We start from the raw sequence: 22,960 nt of genomic DNA, 5'->3' as shown, positions 1-22,960 counted from the left end.
TGTGGACTGGGTGTGGTTCTAGGGAACACAGTGGTGAACAGAGAGAAGCCCTCGTGGAGATTACATTCTGGTGAGATGTTAGACTGTGCTGCTTCTCTTCTTATGGTTTCCTCTTCTCTGCAGATTCCTTCAGGCTGGTCTTTTATTTGTTTATCCAAGCTGGCAGAGTTGTAGAGGCTTCGATAATTTCCATCTCTGGAGTCATTGCAGATCTGCTTGTATTGGCTGTTGTTACTGTTGACTTTCAACCAGGAAGTATGGATTTCTCATGTGCCTGGTTATCTTCAACTGAGTGCTGGCCATTATATTTGGGGGGAGGGGGGAGATTTTGCTGACATAATTCAAAGCCCAGGATGATGGTGCTTTCCTTCAAGAGGACTTGTATTTGTTTCTGGCTGGTGCCTAGAGACACTATCACTTTGGAAACTTCTTAATCCAGTTCAGGACTTGATGTTCCTACGGCAGCACTAGAATTGCAACCTGGCTGTGCTTCTGTACAAGGGCTGGCTGGCTCCCCCTCACTTTCACCTGCTTGACTGGGTAGTTCTCTGGGGTTCAAGCTTCTTATGGGAAAGGTCTCCTATTAGATCCCCAACTTGTACAGAGGCCCCAGGCTTTTCTTTCTGTCCCCCTTGATCTTCAGTGCCTTAAAAATGGACACTCAAAGTTTACTCGCTCCATAGATGATGCCCTTGGGGTCAATGTGGCCTTTGTGCTAGCTCAGCACCAGGTGTTCCGGTTTCCCTGTTCCTTTTGGCCTGGTGATTCCTTATAGTCTTGTCAGCTCTTGGCCCTTTTAAGAAGAAGGATATATGTTTTATTAATCCTCACCCAAGGATATGTTAGGGAAACACTGATCAGTTGCCTTCCGTACGAGCCCCAATGGGTGATCAAACCCATAGCCTGGGTATGTGCCCTGACTGGGAATTGAACCCATGACCTTTTTGGTATACAGATGACACTCCAGCCAACCGAGCCACCTAGCCAGGACTTGGAATATTTTTATTCAACTTTTTGGGTTGATTTTACAGGCCATTATGAGAAACGGGAAGTCCAGTTCACTTCTCCAAGCAGGGTGGTGTGGGAGGAGCAGAGGGGGGCAGGGGACAGAGCATGAGAAGAACGTCCATGCTTTGCATGGAGAGTGGCAGGGAGCCACTGTGTCCGGTGGTCAGTTCTGGAGCAGGCAGCCAGGTCCGGCATTTAGGAGAGAACAGTAGAGAAAGAGTCTGAAACCAGTTGATTCCACCAGGGCCACTGTCAGCAAGAGGGCACCTTAAGTGGAGGTCTCCTAAGACTCAGCCAACATGGAGTGCCAGATCCTGGGCCAAGGGCCCAGCTGGAGGCAGGACCTGGGCAGTTGGAGGGAGTCACAGCGCAGGCCTATTTGGACCCCTGGCTGCTTCTCAGGCATCACAGGTCTGACCATGCCCCCACCACCCAGGTCCAGCTCTTGGGCAAAGTTAAAACCAGTTCTGGCGTTTGGCTGGGTCTCACCTGGCTCAGCATGTCTGCCCCACCTCCCACGTTTTGTCCTGGCCCCAAGTACTTGCCATTGTAAGCCACTTGATGGGCACATCCGGGCCAGCGACATGGCACAGAGTCCAAGTTCTGTACCTGGCAGCAGAGGGGGCCTGAGACCCTGTTTCTTTAGCACCTTTTGTTAGAGATGAGGTCCCTTCAGTAAAGGGCCATCTGTAGGACAGAGCCTCGGGAAGTCACGTTGATGAGCAGTGCTATGGGAACTTGCCTCACGCGGCACAGAATGCTCCACATGCATGTCCTCTGCCGAGGGTGACATCCCTGCCTCCCTGCTTGTCATTTGTGTGACCTTGGGCCTGACCTTTCACTTCTGGAGTTCAGTCTTCCCATCTGTAAAGGGGGCAGCGGTTCTCACTGCCACCACTGAGGAAGAGCTGGACAAGTGGGAAAGACAAATGAGCGCCACTGAGTGGTGAAGTCTGGGGACATGTTATCAGATGCATGCCTCGTCCCCCTGGGTGGAGGGTGCGAGGCCCAGAATGGGGTCTGTTAGTTCAGAGTTTTACTAGAGCATCAGCCAGCTCCCCCCATTTGTGACCTTTGATGGGCTGGAGGGAGATAGCTGTGTGTGTGATTGTATGCATATATGTCAAGATTTTTCAAAGTCAGGACTGGGGTGCGGGGAGAGTGTGAACCCACCCTCAATCAGCAGGCGAAGGAGGAAAAGCGAGCTGCACAGGGCAGCTTTCTCTTTGGAAACCTGTTCTGTTTCTTAAATGTCAGAGTGAGCAGATGGTGTGTCTGAGTTTTATTAATCACGGGCTGTGGAGCTGGAAGGCCTGGGGGATCATTTAGTCCGAGCATCCTACCCAGGAGGAGACCGAAGGCCAGAGAAGGCCACGGTTATGCTGCGCCTGCCGTGTGGGTGAAGCTGTGCTGGGGCCCAGCATCCTCTCCCAAGCCCACAGGCCTCCCACTCTACTGAACTGCACAGGTGTATGCTCCCCATCCCAGGAACAGTCATCCCACCTCCCAATTAAAAGCTGAAGCAGAGCTGATTCTAGGATAATCCACTCCCACCAACAACCAGAAATCCTGTCTTTGGGGCACATGGGTCAGGATTGTGGTCACCAACTGAGAATGTTCCAGCCATGGTGCTCTGTTCAGCTCAACACAAACTGGTGCTTGCCAGGTGCTGTCAGTCAACTGATGGTTATGAAGCCTTGGGGACCTGGCCACTCAGCACCTGGCTTGTTGGTGGCCTTACTGGACCCACCTTTTTTTTTTTTTTTTTTAATTGTATTGATTTCAGAGACGAAGGGAGAGGGAGAGAAAGAGATAGAAACATCAATGAGCCGAAACCGGTTTGGCTCCGTGGATAGAGCGTCGGCCTGCGGACTGAAGAGTCCCGGGTTCGATTCCGGTCAAGGGCATGTACCTGGGTTGCGGGCACATCCCCGGTGGGAGATGTGCAGGAGGCAGCTGATCAATGTCTCTTTCATCGATGTTTCTATCTCTCTACCTCTCTCCCTTCCTCTCTGTAAAAAATCAATAAAATATATTTTTAAAAAATAAAAAATAAAAAAAAGAAACATCAATGATGAGAGAGAATCATTGATCAGCTGCCTCCTGTACACCCACCCCACACTGGTGATCGAGCCTGCAACCCAGGCATATGCCCTGACTGGGAATTTATCCATGACCTCCTGGTTCATAGGTCGATGCTCAACCACTGAGCCACGCTGGCTGAGCTGGACCCATCTCTTTATCACAATTCATCTGAGCCACATAACTCCTCCCAGCTCCAACTCTTGACTGATGCTGTTTCCTCCCCCATGGCAGCTGTTGAAACGGACTGTTAACAAAGGGCACCCGGAAGTTCACCACATCACATGATGTTATGAAATTGAAACCACCGTTTTAGCCCAAGTGGGCAGAATGGCTCTTTTGTCCTGCTTTCCCCAAATGCATCCTAGAGCGGTTCCAGTTAGCCATGAGATGGCTTCAACCTGGGCCACTGCCTTGGTTCTATGAAGAGAGTGCGGTGGGTGGGGCTAAATCATACTAGAATGTAATTGGCTAATACTTTTCCCAGAGCAGGTTCTGTTTAGGTTGGAGAGAAGGAAGACTATGGAGAAAAGAGAGAGACACTGAGAGGCCCAAAGCAGTAGGGTGGCCCACCTAACATGTTGGCCCCTCCCCCTTTTTTCCGTACGAGCAATGCCACGTCACCGGATTCTTTCCTGAATGATAAGCTCATCCCCACTTTGGAACCACTGATTTTCTAAGCAGCACCAGAGAATCAGAGACAACTGGGAGAACACAGCACCTTTATTCATCCCCTCTAATTTTTTATATGGTAAAGTTGGGGCCAAGAGAGGGCAGGTGTTTGTCCAAGACCAATGGTAGAACTAGGTCTAAAACTCAGTCGCTCAGCATACCGGCCGGATCCTTTATGCTACATCAGCGATGATCAACCGGTGTGCCGTAGCAGGCACATGGTGTGCCACAAGAGTCTTTAAAACGTGCAATACCTGACTAGTCAGGGCACTGACATCTTTTCCCTTAGATTGTCAAAAAAAAAAAAAAAAAAAAAAAAAAAGACAACAGCCAATACAACAATAGCCAACCGGTGTGAATGAGTCAAAATTATATCTTTTTTTGTTTTGTTTTGTCAGATCTATAAAAGATGTATTTTTTGGTGTGTGCAGATGGGTGCCATGAGATGAAAAAGGTTGAAAATTACTGTGCTCTTAATGGGGGCAATTTTGTGTCCCTCCCCTTCCCTTAGGGGGAGTTTGGCCATGTCTGGAGATATTTGCATGGTCACAACTGGGGTTGCTCCTGGCATCCAGTGGGTCAAGGCCAGGGATGCTGCTAAACATCCTACAGTGCACAGGACAGCCGGCACATCAAAGAATTATCTGGCCCTAAGAGTTAATCCTGCCCGGGGTGAAAACCCCTGCCACATCCATGCTTTCAAAACAACCTGACAGAGGAGCTATGCTCTGGGGAGAACATCTTGTGTTAGGGACATGTCAGGAACCCCTTCTGTTCAGGCATGACCCACTGGAGGACAAATAGAGGGCAGCTCTTAGGCCATGCGGGACAGCAGAGAGAGCATGGGCAAGGGACACGTGGAAGGAAGGGAAGTGTCAGGGTTGACCCAGGATTTCTTTGCACGGTAAAGGCAGAAGAAGAATAAAATGGGGCCCTAGGCTTCCCAATCTGATTCTGTCACACTGAAGCCCAGTGCCCAGCATGAGAGGAAAAAACAGGCACGAAGCCACCTTTTAAGAACCACATCTTGTTGGCCAGAGGGCTACACAGACCTGAAGCAGTTAGGCCCAGGGGTAGACAGGGAGATCTGTGTGTCATCCACAAACGGTAATCATGACCCCGCAGGAACTCCTTCCCCAGCAGACACCAGAGCCAGCAGCGGGAACGGCTGTTCACAAATGCCTGGTTCCCTTGAACAGCCTCCGCCTGGTCCCCTGCGTGCAGGCACAGGCAGGGGAGAAGAAAGCCTTGTCGGCTCGCCCCAGGCAGCAGAGCAGGACAGTGGCCTAGAGCAGGATCTGAGCCGGCAGGCCACACACTGGCTGTCTCTGCATCCACAGAAGGTGCCGCCTCGCCTGTCCGGGATTGTGGGGGCTGCATCGACACCTGTATTTTCCCTCCCCCGGGAGACCGTCCTCAATACTTTCCGACAGCGGTGTGCCAGGCCTGTGTTGGCTCTGCTCAAAGCAGAACCTTGACAAGCAGAGCTGTCTGAGATTATGAAGAGGCTGCCTCCAGAAGTGGCCGCCTGCATCCCAGGAGGCACGCGAGGACAGTCGGAGGGGCCCTTCCAGCCACGAGCTGTGTGGCCCCGGCAGTTCCAGATGCCTGATTTCTCTGGCATTCGTGCAGCCCACGGGAAGGAAACCCTTTGACCATATCACTGCTTGTGCCTTGTAAAGCCATTATTTTGAAGAGTTCCCAAATCCTGAGCTTGCCAACCGCCCGCTCCTGCGGCAGACCCCAAACTGCAGGTCCCTTCTGTGTGTAGACTGCGACATGCCATGTTCTTGCCCTTCCTGGGTTTTTGTCTGTCTGTTAAAGCCTCTTTGCCAGCTTCTACAGGAGGGAGGTGAGGGGGGCACATAGAAAGCAGTTTAAAATGCAGGGTCTCAGTTTAAATCTTCTTCTTTCCCTCTTACTGGGTGACCTTGGGCAAGTCATTTAACATCTGGATCTCAGTTTGCTCATCTGAAAAGTGGGGATAACAACAGACTTGCTTTTGTTGTGAGGATGAAATAAGATAAATGTACTTAAAGCATCCAGCGCAGTGCCAGGAGTTAAGCACACATCTGTAAAAAGGGTCCTGTTGGTAGGTGTGTGAAACGAACACTGGCTGCTTAACAAAGTGGCTCATCATTCTAGAAGTTACACTTTATACATACTCAATAGAAGATACACATAGGTCTTTCTCAATCACGTGCCCACATAATACATAATTGGTGGAGAGGCCTCTGCTCTCAACATTTAGATCAGGGGTCCTCAAACTACGGCCCAGGGGCCACATGCAAATACAAATATTGTATTTGTTCCCCTTTTGTTTTTTTACTTCAAAATAAAATATGTGCAGTGTGCATAGGAATTTGTTCATAGTTGTTTTTTTTTTAAACTATAGTCCGGCCCTCCAACGGTCTGAGGGACAGTGAACTGGCCCCTTGTTTAAAAAGTTTGAGGACCCCTGATTTAGATAGTTGATTGGGAAGCTGCGTCTTCTACACGTGGACTCCAGGTCATCCTGGGAGCTGCTGTCAGGTGGGCAGACCTGGAGGGAGAAAAGGAAGGCTCATGCAGGGTCCGGATGCAGAAGGTCAGCAGAACCCTCCGTTCATAGGTTGATCTGGCCAGGTGGGCCATTCCCTCGAGCAGATGGCCACACCCGATGATCACCTGCAACCCATGCTGCTGCCCAAACCCCAGCCGGCAAATGTGGGTTACAGGATGAGGGGAAGGAGGTGAGAGGCTGGGTAGGTCACAGGAAAGCCTCCCATCCCAGTGGAGTGTTGACCCATGCTTCATGGAGGATGGGCAGCTTGAACACACAAGCCTTTGCTACAGAGATTGACCCTGCTGGCCCATGGCCATGTCGTCCAGCCTTGGGCAACGCCCAGGGCCTACCTGGGTTGGCAGGACAGAGGGTATTCCATTTTTACAGAGGTGACAGGATGTATTAGTTTCCTGCGGCTGCTGTAACAAATTACTACAAACTGGGTGGCTTAAAACATCAGAAATTTAGTCTTTTCCAGTTCTGGAGGCCAGAAATCTGAAATGAGGTGTCAGTAGGGCCACCATGCGTCCTCTGAAGGCCCTAGGAGAGATCCTTCCTGCCTCTTCCAGCTCCTGGTGGCTCCAGGCATTGCTTGGCTTCTGGCTGCATCACTGTCTTTCTCTTCACTTGGCCTTTTTCCCCCCTTGTGTGTCTTTTTCTAAGGATACTTGTCAATAGATTTAAGGCCCACCCTGATAATCCAGGATGATCTCAGCTCGAGGTCCTTAACTCAATTACATCTGCACAGACACCTTTTCAAAATAAGGTCATAGTCACAGGTTCCAGGTGGATAAGTGTTTTGGTGGGCCACCATTCAACCCACTAAACAAGTGCAGATGGAGGAAGACCCAGGAGGCCTGGGTAGACCCCTGAGACAGGACAGCACGCCCTGGGTGGGGTGCATCCTGGAACCACTGGGTAATAGGAAAGAAAAAGTAAACACCACACAAAGATGGGAACCAAACCTGGGTATACAGAGGTCACCGTGAGGTGTCACCGAACAGAGTTTTCCCCCTTTCTCTTCTGACCTCAGACTTGCTTATCTTGAGACTTCAAGCATTCCACACTGTCCAGTCACCTAAGGACTGGAACCAGATGGGGAGGGGGACGGGGGTGTCCCCTCTCTGTGTGCCCTTGGGTCAGTGATTCACTTCTTGAGGCCTCGGCGTCCTCGTGTACAAAATAGGAGATGGCCGTTGTAGTTCTGCTTCTTGGGGGTGGGCACAAGTTCCAGAGGATGGAACAGTGGTGGGCGAAGGCCAGGTCCATGCTAGCTGCTATTGTCACCATTATCCAAAACACAGGAGTAATTACAGCTCTGTTTATGGAGGGGTTACACACCACTGGAGGGGTTACACACCTGTGACTTTCTGGAATGCAGGAGTGATTTCATCTAGTTTTCCCGGTGAGAAAACTAATGCTCAAAATGGTGACGTCATCGCCAGAGAGCACACAGTGGAAAGGGGCCCCAGCTGGAATTTGAACTCTGGTCTGTCCAACTCCAAGCTGATGGCTATGAACATGGACTCTGGAACCAGCTCGGGTTCCAACTCCAGCTCTATCGCCTACTGGCTGTGTGTCCTTGAGCAAGGTGCGTGACCTCTCTGTGCCTCATCTAGAAAATGGAACTCCTAATGATGACCTTGAAGAGGGCTGTCATGAGGATCCAGTGAGCTATCCGTGAAAAATGCTTAGAACAGCAACTGGCACAGACTGAGCGCTCAGGAAGCAGCAGCTGGCACGATGATCCTACAGAGGGCAATGGAGGCTGACCCAAAGGGGCATTTCAGGTTCATCATGTGGCCTCCCAGCCTCCCCTCTCCTTCCTTTCCTGGAATCCTTGGGGAGCAGTGATCTCTCCAGAAGCTGAGGTCTTGGCCCGGCCTGGACAGCCACCAGTGGGCACACAGAGTCTGGAGCCAGGTGCCCCACCACTGTGCACCCGAGGCTGACCTGCAGCCTCAGTGTTCTCGGCATGTGCTAGGAGGCTATTTTTATTGTGTTCAGCTGATGCTCTTGGCCCTCCAGGCTGTGCTGTGGCAACTGCAGCCCCACTAGAGGGAGTCTGCCGCCCCTCCATTTGGAAGGAGCAGCTAGGAGGGATGGGAAAGGGGGCCTCCTGCATCTTCAGGGTGAGGATCTGGTGGGGTCCGTTCTGCCTCCTAGGAAACAGCCAGTTCCCAGTTTGTTTTCCCAATGAGAGATGAAATGGATTTGCTTTTCTTTCCACTGTGCCCAGATCATGGTCCAGCGCTTCCCTCTGACCCTGGGGTGATGTGCAGAATAGGCGGAGGTCTCAGGGAGTTTGAGGGCCCAGTGTGCCCTCTAGTCCCACCCTTAAGAAGGGGCACTGGAGGCTCAGCCTCTCTCTTTTCTAAATGTCCGACTCCTCACCAGAAGGAGGAGAAGATATTTTTCAACCAAGCTCTAAGAGAGCAGGGGTGGAGAGAAACATCCTGTCCTTACAAAGAACTCCAATGGTACGAGAGCCTCAGAAGAGCCCTGCCCTTCTCACCTGGGCATCTGGCAGCTGATGGGGTGTGACCCAGAATGGCTGTCCCTCCCACCCCCAGCCAGGCCATAGGCACCCTCAGAGGAGGAGTGGCTCCCCTGGGAATGAATGGCCGTAGTGATGGGTTCCAAAAACTACAGCCAAGCCACAAGGGCCTGTGGGAAAGGGAAAATCCTTCCAGCTCCCCGTTCAGCCACATTATGGCAAACAACCTAGCCATTCAGTGGAGAGTCAGCCGTTAAGCAGGCTGCTTGGCATGGCAGGGTTGCTTTATATTTTTCAGCTGTTTTGGCACCAGGTCGGGAGCTGTGGTACAGCCACCCTCCCATAGTGGATCTCATATTTTCCTCCTTTACAAATGTCCCTGTCACCAGGAAATGTCATTAACCTACTTTGAGCCTCCCAGACCCTGGGCCTAAGGAGGCTTAGGTATCACTAGAATCTTACAGCTCACCTCCTTCCCAAGGGCGTGGCAAAAAGCAAGTAGGGCTTGGCTTGAGCACTTAGAGATAATTTGATGCAGGCATTCAAATACTTACAGACCAGCAAAGATAAGCCAGTGCTGGCCCAAAGGGTGGGGTCCCCTCTTCTTTGACTCCCACTCCTCACCCACCACCAGCAAGCAAGGCCTGGGACCTCTACGAGGGCTGCCTCTCCTCCCCAAATTTCAGTCCCGGTCGGCTGGGGAGTGGTTGTCTCTAGGGGTCTTGCATAGAATCCAGGCCAAATGGAACTCAAGACTAGAGACCCCCTTTACTCACCCCCCCACCCCCACCCCCGCTCCCCAAGCTGGGTGCATTCCCCACAGGTGGCTCCCAGAAGGCAGACTCTTTTTGGCATCTCTTTCCCACTTTAGCAGGGGAGGAGGGTACCCAGCAGATTGGGGAGCACCCTCCCTCTGTACCCTGCCTGTGATTGGCCCATAATTACAGGCTTATTGCCTGTACAGCTATTGTGTAATGACATGTTTGCAAATTAATTTTTATGGCTCCTGCCATTAGCATATACAGTAGAAGAAGGTTTAGTATTAATTACTACTGTTGTGCGTGTAGTCCTGGAGAATTAAAAACCAATAAAAGAATGACAACAGAAAGTGATAGTTTGGGGATCTTTAAAAAATAGTTTTGTGTTTTTTCCAAGTAGGAGCAGAAATTTTTCCGACCTTATGAGGCATTAGGGGGGTGGGCGGTAGCGCACCTTGGCGGTGGGCTGCGTTCCCTGGTGCCCCCCACTCCCAGAGGGGCGCAGATGATCAAGTATACGGGTGATAAGTGGGTGATAAATGGGTGGGAGGAGAGAGTGGAGTTGAAGCGGAGGCCGGCCCGGGCGGGGGTGGGCGGGAAAGTGTGGACCCCGACCCCGCAGCACAGGCTGTAGTCTCCCTCGCAAGGCTGCCGCCTGCAACCGGCGCCGGGGCTGGGGGAGGTGCGGGGAGTGCCGAGCGCGCAACCACGCAGCCCCGGAAACAAAGGGCCGCCGCCGCTGAGGGCCGGGCGCGACCTTCAGGGTCAGCGCGAGGTTGAGTGGCCAGATGCTGGCGGCGGGCGCGGGCGGCCCCGAGCGGCCCGCTTCCCCCAGGTCAGCGGCCCCTGCATCCTCCAGGGTGCCGGAGCGCGCTCCGCCGCCCGCGGGGAGAGGGCAGCGGGCGGGGCGCAGCAGGGGATTAAAAGACACTTCTCGCACCCCCGGCGGCGCAGCCGGCTGAGAAAGCAGCTGCCTGCGAGCTGCACCCACCCAGCCGTTGGTGGCGGCGGGGAAGAGCGCCACCCCTCCCTTGGCTCCGGGCGCTCCGCCCAGCCTATTTAGGATTTTTCAGGCGGGGGTGGGTGGGTGTTGGTAAGTGGCACGGAGGGGTCAGAAGGCACTCCGGGTTCCCACATCTCCTCCAGTTTGCTCTCCGGAGCTCTCCTCTAGAGTATCATATTCCGGGAGTTCAATTGTCATCTGAAGCCGCCGCGTTTAGCTGGGACCCCGGGCTGCCGCTGGGGGACCCCTGATTTACGCAGTGGCTGGGAAGCGTTGGCAGGGACCCAAGCCTGGCGTGACCGCGGTGCCCCACCGTGTGTACCTGCTGGCTCAGGTCTGTTCCTCAAACCACGATGATTGTATCTGGGGTCAAAAGGTGACCCCTTAGTGTCACCAAGTCGTGATTCCGCTGGTTGTGCCACCCAGGGGCCCTTCCGAAGGTAAAAGGGCTTGAAAATAAATTGTCACATCGAGAGGCAGCTTTGCGGCAAGCGTTTAAGTGTGTGTGTGAGTGTGTGTGTGTGTGTGTGTGTGTGTGTGCGCGCGCGCGCGCTCCCTGCGTGGGTAAATGGATCCTGTCTCTTTAAAATCGCTGGGCTGGACAATGAGTGCACAGGATGTGGTTTGGCGTTTGGCGGCAGGGTTTTTTCCCCTTCGATTTGGGGAATTATCACATGGGGCCTTCTTGAGCTGGTGTGAAAGAGAGGCGGCGTGGGGAGGAGAGATACAGGCTCCACACTCACTCACACACACTCTGTGCAGTTGATCGTTTTCTTAAACCAAATTAGCCAGGGCTCTTGTTACTATGGTGCAGCCAGGGCTTGCAGAATCCCAGTAATAGCATTTATTAGGTTTATTTGCCTGGAAGCATGCCTTCCCGGATCTGATAATGCACCAGTGCAGGGAGAGTGTGGGAGATGGTATCAAACATTTGATTACACTTACAACAGGGATTTTTAAGGGGTACGGTGTGGAGTGAGGGTTGAGAGGAAAAGGTGAGAAGCCATTGGCCATAGGAGCTCACCCCTGGCCCGCCAGCATATGCGTTTCCGCAGCCCCCCTGTGGGTTTCACAAAAGGCGGGCCAGAGCCCCCGGCAAGGTTTGGGGATCCTCTTCCCAGGCCTGGCGGCGAGTGAACTCCCCGTTCCCGCAGCTGTCAGACGTGGGTGGGGAGGGAGGGAGGACAGGCGGGCGGGCAGCCAGAGCGCGGAATTGGGCAGCCGGAGGGGGAACCGGCAGCGCCCGCAGCCGCCCACTGTTTGCAAGCGGCCCCCGCTTTAGGGCAGAGGGGAGCACCCCGCCGCCAGCAAAAGCACCCTCGCCAGCCTTGGAGAGGGGAGTCCTGCTCTCGGCGCCCCGATCCGGGTCTGCTGCCCGGCTGGGCGGCCGCGCGGGGGTAAACTCGCAAGTGAAACTATTATTATCGCCCTGCGAAGCATGGAGCACTTGGAAGATGCCGCGTAGAGACGGAAGGAGCCGCCGCCGTCTGCAACCGCCCGCCGCTGCGCCCCTACCCTTTCGCTTTCATTAGGGGAGACAAATCTGCTGTCAGGCAGCCAGCTTTCCAATTTACCGATAATGATTCTTGCATGAAAATTGATCGAGGGGCTCTCCACCGCCGTGCGCTTTTGCCTCCCTGCTCTCCTGCTCCTTCTGCCCGGGCTCCCGGGCCCCCCGCGAGTTCTTTCTCCTCCTTTCCCCCACCCCTGCTCTCTGAGTCAGTGGTGGGACACAGGGCCAAGGAGATAACAAAAAAGAGGGGGGGGGGGTGACGGAGGGGGAGGGGAGTCGGCTCCTCGGCCTGCTTCCTCCAGCCTGAGACTTGTTTGCAATCGCTGCCTCTTTTATTTACGAGAAGAAATCTCCCCCTCGGTACTTCTTGGCTGTTTGGGTATTAATTTTCTCCTCTCCCCTCTCCCGCTGGTCCCCTCCTTCTCTCCCCCCACCCCCACCCCGCCCCTCTTCACCCAGTAGCTAAGGGGAAACGAAAACAAAGCCGATTTCTCCTTGGCAACAAGAGATACCCCCTCCTGCCACCCCCCCCTTCCTTTTTCCTTCTGGTTCTGAACGTGAAACCCTGTTGGAAACAGGTCCCTTGACCCTCGCCCTTGACATTCAAATGGCTGAATGGAGGAGAGATTGCTACTCGCACGTCTTGGGGGCTGCTTCTCTCTCTCTTTTCTTTCAAATGAGTAATCCCTGAAGATCTTAACCCCCCAATTTCATCACCCTCACTCCCCCCCCCATTTTTCTCGCGCTCCTCTCCGCTCTCCCGCCTGCTTCCCTCCGCCGTGCGCCCCCCTCCTTTTTTTATTTGCATCTCAAGTCCAAAAGGCAGAAAATACACACGCGGCGAAGACACCGGGCAGCCGCGGAGGCTCCGGCCCGTCCTTGGTCGTCAATTACCTCATTGTGGATCTGCCAGGGCCAAGGTGGCCGAAATTGCCCGGGTGCTGGCCGAGAGAGCTTTGTGACCATCTTAAAGCGGGGAGGGGAAAAAAAAAAAGACACTGATTTTTTAAAAATCGCTGTCGGGATCGCTCTTCTGCCTTTATTTTATTGTTTTGGACATTTTTGAGTGCCGTGGTTTGGACGGCGCTTTTTGTCTCATTGCTGGGTTTTAAGGTTTTTTTTTTCCTTCTTCATCCCTCTATGACCACTATGGAATTCTAATTTGAATCATGTTTGGATTGAAGCCGCCTCTGTATTACTTACCAGGTAAGTGAGCTGAGCGCCTCCCCGAGTCCCGCGCGGCGCCGGCGCGTCCCGGACCGCCACCCCACCCAACGCCCCCCCGCCCCCCCGCCAGACTCCCCCGAGCCTGGGTCAGCGCGGTGGGCCCGCCGAGCCCCTCGCGGGCTGGCGCGCGCGGCCCGGGTGCTCCCGCCGCGGTCCAGCCGGCGGTGTGTGTGCTACGTGCGGCGGGGAGCGCCCACCCGCCCGCCACCCCCACCGAGCTGCTGCCGGGGGCTGCGCGTCTCGCTCCTTTTGTCTGCCCGCCCGCAGCCGGCTCCGCGGCGGCGGCGGCGCAGCGAGCGGCCGGGGCACTCAGACCTTCCGAGGTGAATTAAGCGGCGGGTGTGAAGTTACTTTCCTGCAGGCCGACGCGATCGGGTGGCAGGCGCCCTCCCCCGTCCTCAGTCCCGCGGCTTATTTTCCTCTCCTTCCAGCCAGCCCCGCGCGCGGTCTCTGCGCGCACCCGCCCCCGCCCCCCTTCCTGCCCGGGATTCCCTGGAAGGTTCTGTGCCTGCCGAGGTCGGAGGAGGGGGCCGGGGAAGCTCTGGAGGGTGGTTGGCGTGGCTTCCTGTTTTCCTAACCTTCTTGCGCGCTGACAGAAGCCTGCCCAGTAACTTTCTGTTTCGGGGCAAGTCGAGCTTGCAACCCAAAGGGGAGCAGAGGGGATGACAGCAGGGGGTTTGGGGGAACCTCTCTTGAATTCACCTTAGTTGAACTTTGAAACCTTAAAAATAATTACATGAAGGCTAAAGGGAAGCAGGCGAGCTAGGGGTTTCTGGCGAGGGAGGAGGGACCCTCGGGGATACCGGGGTCCCCACCCGCCGCCCTGTTGTCACTCCCCTCCAGACCCTCGGGGTCGGAGTGACTCACCAGGCTTGCCCCCGGCAGGGCCACGTGACCTGCAGGTCAGGAAGGCGGGTCTGTGTGCGACCTTATTTTAGGAATGAACTGTTTTTATTTTCCCTTCCTTAATTTGCGAGTTTCTTTCATCTTTCCTGGGCGTGGACACAGTTCCTATGGAAGTTAGAGCACCCATGGACCTGGGGGTGGGGAGACCTTAGGGTGCTGTAGGGAGGAGAGGGGCAGTTTCTGGGCTCCTCCTGTTAGGGCTTTTAAAATTCTGCAGAAGGGGCCACGGTGGAGGTTTGTGTCTGAACTGTTTTGCTGGGGAAGGTGCACGTGGCCCTGGTGTTGGGTTTTGGTTCTTTCCCTCTGTGTTCAGAAGCCCCTGCCACTTTGGCTGAGGCTCCCACAGGCCCTGGAGTCCCTGGAGCGTGGGGGGAAGGAATGGGCCTGGGCAGGACCCGGCTTTGCTGGATCTGGCCCTGGCTGCCCTGAATTAGGGCAAGCGTTTTCACCAAGTTGAGAGTGCAAGAGGAGGAGAGGGGGGCGGGGGAGTAGGAAGGACTTTTCTCTGTTATGTGTGCAATGTGGACACTTACTCTTTCTGAGTTTCTTTGTGGCCGTTTTAGGTCCCCTGCCCTTTCCAGGAACTGACAAGGTCTGCATTTCATGCTTAGTGTTTACACATCGCTTTTATAGGAAGAATATTTTTCAGGGTATCCAGTTTCTTCTTCATCTCTTTTGCCTTCACTGCCTGAATGCAAATCCAGCACTTGTCTCTCCCCCCCCCCCCCAACACACACACACACACACACACACACACACACACACTGCCCTTAGCTGATTTGATCCAAATTAGAACTGGAATCCCCAATTGACAGGAGGGTTGTGTTCTAACCCGGGGCTCAGTCCTTCCCAGCTCAGAGCCTGATCCATGGGAGCTGAGCTGTTGGAAAGCAGGGACAGTTCTTTCCTCTTTCTATCTGCAGCACTGCCTCCCTCCAGCCCCCACCCCACACGCTTGCCTTGCCTTGTAGACACTCAGCACAGGTTTGTGGCAAGAATGAATCTTCTTAAGTACAGGGCATCTTAAAAGCACAGGTGCTTGTAATCTACATCCCACTTCACCTGCCGTTGGGTGGCTGCTGGCGCATATTTATTCATCAGGTGACCGACCAATTTTCTATTTACACTGGGAATCTCTATAAGAAAAGGAGGAAGTGTCAGGCTAGGAAATTCAAAGCAATTAAGGGAAATCAGCCCTGGCTGGCGTCCTGGCTGGCACAAACCCTCAGCGCAGGACTGGACCCCAGGGAGGTCAGGAGAAGTCAGGAGTGTGGAAGGTCAGGGCCTAAGTCAGTGTCTGCCTGGAGCAGGAGGTGTGTCCCCCGCTAGAGTCTTCTCTTTTTTAATCCTCCTCCTAGGATTTTGTACTTTATAATTTTGATATAATAGTGTACAAGAGTGATTTTCAACCTTTTTTATCTCATGGAACACACACACACACACACACACACACTAGTTACTAAAATTCTGCGGCACACCAAAAAATACATCCTTTGCATATCTGACAAAAAAAAAATAGGTATAATTGTGATTCATTCACATGGATGGCTACTGTTGTGTTGACTTTGCCATTCTTTAATCTAAGGGAAAAGACGTCAGTGCCCCTGACTAAATAGTCAGGTATTTGCGTGTTTTAAAAGATCTTGCGCACACCATTGCGCCACGGCACACCGGCTGAAAATCCCTGGTGTGGAAGCCTGACTGGGAAGAGCCAGGGTCAAGTCCTGTTGCTTCTTGGGCCTCAGTTAACTCATCTCAGAGTCGTGGCTGTCATCGGGAAAGGAGTGGCCTGTTTCTCTTGACCGCTGCCTGCCCCCCTGGCCAGGGCTTCACAGGAATGTCTCCTGTAAACCCCTCTCTCCCTCCGAGGTAGGTGCTGGTGCCTGTCCATTTCACAGACGGGGAAAGTGAGGCTCAGAGGAGCTCAGTGACCTGCCCCGCTTGGAAGTGGCGAGCTAGGACCTGAAGCTGGCTGCTGCCCACCGTGCTGGCCAGCCCAGGTGCTGTGGCTCTGTGGCCTCAGGGAGGCAGGGCCTTGCCTGTGGAGGCCTGATGCCCAGGTGCTCTCCAGCCTCTGGGACCTGGTCCTGTCCCCAAGGCCAGCTCCCATCACAGAGTCTGTAACTTCAGGGAGTGAGGGCCCAGAACCTGCCCGTCCAGTCGCTATCCCCATGGCGGTTCCCAGTCAGGCTGGCACCAGGCACTGCTCTTCCTGTTTGACGGGTGACAGGACCAAGGCTGGGTAGTGGAGGTTTGAAGTTCAACTCTGACTCTTCTAAGACATGACATTGGGTGACGTGAGCTGCTTGCGCCTTGATTTTCCCATTTGTAAAGTAGGATCCATAATTGTATCGACCTCAGTATCAGTGTAAGGCAGGGGTTGGCCATCCGAGGCCTGCTGCCTGTTCTTGTAAATAAAGTTTTATTGGCACACAGCCACGCCCATTCTTTTATGCATTGTGTGTGGCAGCCTTTCTGCTGCAACAGCAAACTTGAGCGGTTGCAACAAGGCCTGCCATGCCTAAAATATTTATTACCTGGCCCTTGACAGGGAAAGTTTGCTGACCTCTGGTTAGGAGATTAAGTGAGTGAATCCTTGCAAGGCACTGAGGACGGTGCGGTGCCTAAGACGAAGTTAATGCTTAGCAAGCGATAACTATAGTAATTATTATCATTAAGGCAGAATTATTTGCAGAGAATTATGGGCTTCTTAGTGGCTGAGCCAGGACTTGAAGTCAGGTCTTTAGACTGGGCTCCTGGGCCTCACAACAGTGTCTAGTCTCTTTGTGTTCATTCACTGGTTGGGGCGGAGGGAATTGTTATCCAGCCAGGAACACTTCCTACGTCAGGAGAAGGAGGCACGGGCTCTTGTGAAGGGAGCTGGGACCAGTGGGTGGGTAGGGTCTCTAATCTTCTCAAACTTTCCTCGGTGCACGCGCCCAGTTACCCATTTTCCTGAACTCCACCAAACTTCAAGCTCCAGGGCAGGCAGGGACTGTGTGTGTGTGTGTGTGTCCTTCATTCTTGGCTCAGCGCCAGACCAATAATAACAATATTAAAAATAAAAATAATGAGGAGGAAGAATCAGCTACTTCTTATATGGTGCCTGTCCCATACCAGACATGCTGTTAATGTAATCCCACTTGCTAAAGAAACTGAGGCACAGAGGTTGAGGTCATGCAGGCAGTAAACGCCGCAGTCGGGCTCTGACCCCAGGCAGTCTGGCTCCAAGTCCCTGTTTAATAAATATTTGTTGAACGAGTAAGGGAGGGAATTGGCCGTTGGTGTTGGCGGTGGCGCCCTGCCGGTCCCCTTATCTTGTTCCTGGAGTTCGTGAGGGAGGACTCCTCAGCTGTCAGCTGACCCCACCCCAGTCCCATGCTGAACTCTGGATGACCCTGATTTCCCCAAGGGATTGACTGTCCACTACGGGAATCTTCAGTATGGAAACTGAGGCCCAGAGAGGGCTGGGGCTTGGCCCAAAGCCACACAGCCTGTTGGTGGCTGCTCTTGGAGAAACTGTGTCTCCCCAGAACATTTTCCCTTTTACCCAGCTGCCTCCCAAGGGTCAGCCTGGCCTGAGCCTGTCTCTGCACAGTCTTTGACCTGCTTTCGAGAACATTGGTCCTCCCCTGCCTGGAGCTGAGGTGCCTCTGAGAAGTGAACCTTGGCCCAGACGGCCTGTGGGGAGCTGTCTAGATTTTTTTTTAACCCCCCAGATTGTTTCCAGAAAGCCCCAGTGTGAGGCTGGGTGTGGGTCTCTGGTCAGGCCCACCTGGGTTAGAGAGGCAGCTGAAGGTGAGGACAGGCCAGAACTCCTAACTCCTGACCTCCAGCTGCTGGCTCTGAAGTCCCCGGGTGTCACTTGGGGAGCTGAAGCTAGGAGGGGTGTCAGCAGTTGCCAGCTGTGACCTAGCTCATGCCCAGCTGGTCCTGGGAAGCTGCTGGGTCCTAAGAAACCCGCAGCCGTGGGCGGGCTCCGGAACCACCCAGGCCAGTTCTGGGAGCAGGTTGGGCCTAATGGGATCCGAGTCAGATAAAAGGACAGCATTGCTATTTCAGTTGTGATTGAGAAAGCTGCTTATTTACAGCTCAGAAACTCAGCGGGGACAGGCATTTCAGCGCTCATCTAGCACTTTCCAGCCAGTCACTAATTAATCTTCCGATACCCCTGAGAAACGGGGAGGGGCCGCCACATTTCCATCTGTCAGGCTGGGAAAGCCAGGAGCCCTTTTGTCCCAGCTTCGGCCCAGCCCTTCTCCGAGGGGCCTGGTCTGGTTCCCACCCCCCTGCTCAATTTGGTTCTCATTAAGATTTTTTTCTTGCTTAAATGTGTTGTTCTTACTTCATGGGTGGGAATCTGATATCACCCCATTGGAAACGTTCCTGCTCCTTATCTTCTTGACTCTTGGAGTCAGAAGTTTCTTTTAAGCTCTCGGAGCAAACAGTCATTATGATACCTGGATTCCTGCCCTAGAATGAGGCAAGGATGGTTCTCTTCCTTCTGTGCAGGAGGAAGTAGGGGGGGTCGGAGGGGCAGCTGGCCAGGGCCACCCAGCTCCCAGAGACAGAGCCAGCGGTGGGAGGAAGTGTCTGGACTTGGGCTCCTGTTCCAAGGCCAGTGCTCCATGTCACTTGTCTATCATCCCACAGATGTGGACATGTGTGAATGGAGCAGCCCCACTGTGCTTCCTTCTCTCCAATGTCAAGTGCAAATGGGTCCTTTCAGCCATCTAGTTAGGGCAGTGGTCGGCAAACTGCGGCCCCTTGAGTGTGGCTCTTCCACAAAATACCACGTGCGGGTGCGCACGTACAGTGCGATTGAAACTTCGTGGCCACACTCAAGGGGCCAAAGAGCCGCAGTTTGCTGACCACTGTCCTAGGGTATATCCTGTCATACTCTACTTCTCAGGAATAAAAGTCAGGCTTTTATAACTCCTAAAAGTAGTCTTTCCCTAAGGGCAGTGCGCTCCCCTCTTAGGGGTCCTCTGCAAAGCAGTTTCTCATCCCTATTTGGAACTGCCTCTTCTTGGTGGTCTAGCTACACAATCAGAAATTTTGAAGGCTTGGGTGGAGGCTGGGGGAGTACGTTAGAAGGGAAGAGGGAATTTGGGGGTGAGGGAATAAAAATAGATGCAGTGCTTTTTTTTTTTTAAAGAGCTCCATATAGATTTAAAGTCTTTTTGTTAATTTAGGAACATAAAACCGTGTGATGTATAGCTTGGTTTGCTCGTAAAATTACTAAGTGTGGCATATTTAGAGCTGTGAAAGCTTGGGGTAAAAGGGAAAAAAAATCAGTGAGAATTTTTTTACAAGTCTTTAGGGAGAAATGCATTTTTCTGGCTTTTTCCCACCAATGCCAGGCCCTCCACAGCTCAGGCTGGGGTTGATCGTTGCCCTGAGCCTGCATTATACCTGTGGTGGAAGCTGAGGGCAGTGTTGGGGTGGGGCTGGCCGGTTTGAGTTAAGCCAGGCCCTGCTCTCAGCCCCATAGGCCGAGCCCACCCCCACCGTGTCCTGAGGCCAGGCCGCACCTGAAGCCATGACCTTGAGGGCTCAGTGCTGCCCCGTCTTCCTCCCGCTCCTTCCCGCAGCGAGACAGGAAGCGCCCTCTGACCAGGCCTGGACTGCTGCCCAGTGGGCAATTGGCCACTTGCTTAATGGTCTGTGGGGTTGGGAAGTCATGGAACATTGGGCTCAGAAGGGACCTCAGCGGTCAGATGGCCACCCCCCCTTTCCCTTCTCTTGATTTGGTGGTCTCTTAGGCGTCTCCTTCCTGACAGACCTGTTATGTCCACCATAGGTTGTCAGAATGTTGCTTTTTACACAGAACACACACATGCATTTGACCTGGTTCTGTGCTCCTGGGACACAGAACAAACACGTCTGTCCCCTCCTAGGTAGCAGCACCCGCCTTCTTCACAGGGTGCCTGGCCCTGTGCTGTGTTGACCAGGCAGGAGCAGGGAAGGAGATCTGTATCTTATCTTCAAGTTGCTTCAGGAGCAAATAGGGCTGGAGATGAGCAAGGACAGATTGCTCTGGGATCTCTCGGGACTACCTTGGCGGAGGAAATCTAGGAAGGCTCCATAGAGGAGGTGGCATTGGTGACGGGCCTTAGAAGTGAGGAGCGCTCTGGGGAAAGGAGGCAATACAGTAAGGAGGGATGAACAAGTATAGTGAAGCCACTCTGAAAATACTCAGCATGTGAAGTTCACATCAGGCATGTGGAGAGCTGGGTGCTGCTGGGCCATCCCTGCCCTGTTGGGGGTGTTGTGGATTGAGTAATCCAGGTGACAAATGCTGGTGCTGAGAGGCCTGTGTAGAATTTTCTGGGAGTGCAGAGGAGGGGATGATAGGGTTTGAGGTTGTCGTGGAGGTGGTGTCCGAGAGGCCACAGAAAGGAGGTGACATTGGAGCTGGCCTTTCTACTCTGGGGGAAAACCTGAGACCTCCTTTACCCTTGCTTGCTATACCTGCACTTGAGAAGCAAAGCCATTGCTTCCACCCTGCTTCTCAGCAGCTCCCTCTAGTGGCAGGGCTCTGAAGCCTGTGCATCCTTGAAAGAGTCTGAGCAGGGCCCCTTCCAGGCACTGAGCAGCCAGGACAGCACCTCAAGCAGAAGAAGCGGCATCACTCGCCATCAGCAGCTCTGGGCTCTTGGGTCTTTCTCCCGTTGTGCCCGGTCCTGGAGGCCAGACAGATGCAGCAGGACCTGTCCTTGGCCTCAGAGCACAGGCAGGGCAGACAGGGCCCAGCTGGTGGGAAACAGAGTTAATCCCCGCAGGGGGCTGGGCCAGGGCCCTGGGAGATGGTGGCCTTCACACTGGGCCTCCCAGGAGAGGCAGGAAGGATAGTTTTAGGGGGAGGGGAGAGCTTGGCCAGAGTAGAAAATGAAGCCCATGGGTGGATGTGAATCACATTCTGGAGGGTCTTGAATGCCAGAAGGCCAGTGACATGAATTTGATTCTGTTGTAAGCGGGTAGGAATCCAGGGCTTTGCAGCCATCTGATTATTCAACACGTGTTTATGACATGTGGGCACTGGCCCAGGCACACAGAAATGTAGCTGCAAAGCCCCCAAGGGCCGCACTCCTGTGGAGCACCTGTTGCAGCAATAAACACATTGAGCTTTGTCCCACAATGCAGGCTCTGGAGAAGAGGAGAGGGGGAAGAGCAGGGGTCACTGGAGTGTGGGCAGATGCTGTTTTATCCAGGGTGGCCGGAGACTGGAAGAAAGGGAAGTGTTAGCCCTGACAAGATCTGAGGGAAAGTGCCCAGGCAGAGGGTCAAGCATATGCAAAGGCCCCGAGGCCCCGAGGATGTCTGTGTAGCCTTGTGGCCGCAGGGGTATGAGCCATGGGGAGAGGGGTAGGACATAAGGTGGGAAAGCTGGAAGCAGAGGAGGGAGAGATGTGACTTGCACTTCAGTGGGCCCCTTGTCTGGCTGTAGGGCTGAGATAGATTCCAGGTGGTCAGGGGGGCAGCAGGGAGACCAACATGAAGGCTACTGTCATTACCCCGGATGAGATGGGCCACAGGCTGGATCAGGTTGGCAGTGTGGGGAGTGGGTGGGAGCCTGGAGGTAGAGATGGGCTGTCCTATCTGTTTTAGGAAGATGGCTCCAACAGCCTCCCTCGTGGAAGCAGTCAAGGGTCCCCTTACAGTGATGGGGTCCTGCAGGAGGAGGGCTAGGGCAGGAGGCCTCTGAGAGCGGGGTCTGTGAGGGTGAGCATGAGTGCTTGTCATGGCTGAGGACCTGGGACAGTGAGTAGCGATAAGGTAGAGAGAGTGGAGGCTGAATGTGGGCTAACACCTCGGTGGTTCCCAAATTGGGGTTCCCAGGCCAACAGCATCGGTAACAGCTGGAGCTGTTTGAGGTGCAAATTCGCAGGACCCTCTTGAGACTGCCGAGGCAGAAACCCACGGTGGGGTCGGCAATCTGTGTGCTCGCAAGCCCTCCAGGGGATTCTCATGCTCCATCAAGTGTGAAAACCGGTCTAACACTTTGGCCTGACTGCAGACACTGAGCTGGGGTGACAGAGCCTCTAAGAAGTTGAGAATGGGGTTGTAATTTTTAGAGGAGTCCTTGGTGAGTGAAAGAGCAGGGATGTGAGATACCTGTAAGGCAGCGGTTCCCAACCTGTGGGTCTCGACCCCGTTGGGGGTCGAACGACCCTTTCACAGGGGTCGCCTAAGACCATCGGAAAACACATATATAATTACCTATTGTTTTTGTGATTAATCACTATGCTTTAATTATGTTCAATTTGTAACAATGAAAATACATCCTGCATATCAGATATTTACATTACGATTCATAACAGTAGCAAAATTACAGTTATGAAGTAGCAACGAAAATAATTTTATGGTTGGGGGTCACCACAACATGAGGAACTGTAATAAAGGGTCGCGGCATTAGGAAGGTTGAAAACCATTGCTGTAAGGCCTCAGGCCAAGGAGGGAGGGAGGAGAAGAGTCAGGAAAAGTCCCCTAGAAAGGAAGTGGTAGGTGGGGGCTCGAGGCCCGTATTTCAGGAGGAGGTGGGTAATGGGCCGAGGTTCCTGGGGTGCCAGTGCAGGGTCAAGGTCAGCAAACTTCCCGGATGCTGCCGTGCTGGTTAGGAGCAAGGAGGCTAGAATAAGAGCACTGGATTCTATCCTGCCTCTGCTCCTGATTGGCTGTGTGGCTGTAGGCAGGTTACTCACCTTCTCTGGACCTCAGTTTCCTGGTCTGTTCAGTGGAGCCAGTA

At 53.6% G+C, this 22,960-nt stretch overlaps 1 protein-coding gene across 6 annotated transcripts in view; it reads left to right on the top strand.

Annotated features, from left to right (window-relative positions):
* Positions 1 to 22,960, top strand: part of GSE1 (Gse1 coiled-coil protein) — a 419,522-nt gene that overhangs the window by 298,635 nt on the left and 97,927 nt on the right. For 2 of the 6 annotated variants that reach the window (XM_070398668.1, XM_070398664.1), the window contains exon 1: positions 12,341 to 13,284. The exons of the other annotated variants lie outside the window; for them this stretch is intronic. In XM_070398668.1, coding sequence (XP_070254769.1) covers positions 13,248 to 13,284 — 37 coding nt within the window. In that variant the 5' untranslated portion in view covers positions 12,341 to 13,247. Of the gene's footprint in view, positions 1 to 12,340; positions 13,285 to 22,960 lie in introns of those variants that run through there. 6 annotated transcript variants of the gene reach the window in all.

The sequence above is a fragment of the Myotis yumanensis genome, unplaced genomic scaffold (genome assembly GCF_028538775.1).
Source record: "Myotis yumanensis isolate MYYU_CA2020_CCGP unplaced genomic scaffold, mMyoYum1.0.hap1 SCAF_18, whole genome shotgun sequence".
In the NCBI taxonomy this organism is placed as follows: Eukaryota; Metazoa; Chordata; class Mammalia; order Chiroptera; family Vespertilionidae; genus Myotis; species Myotis yumanensis.
Note: the sequence above shows the minus strand (reverse complement) of the source record. Positions and strands in the feature narration are given on the sequence as shown.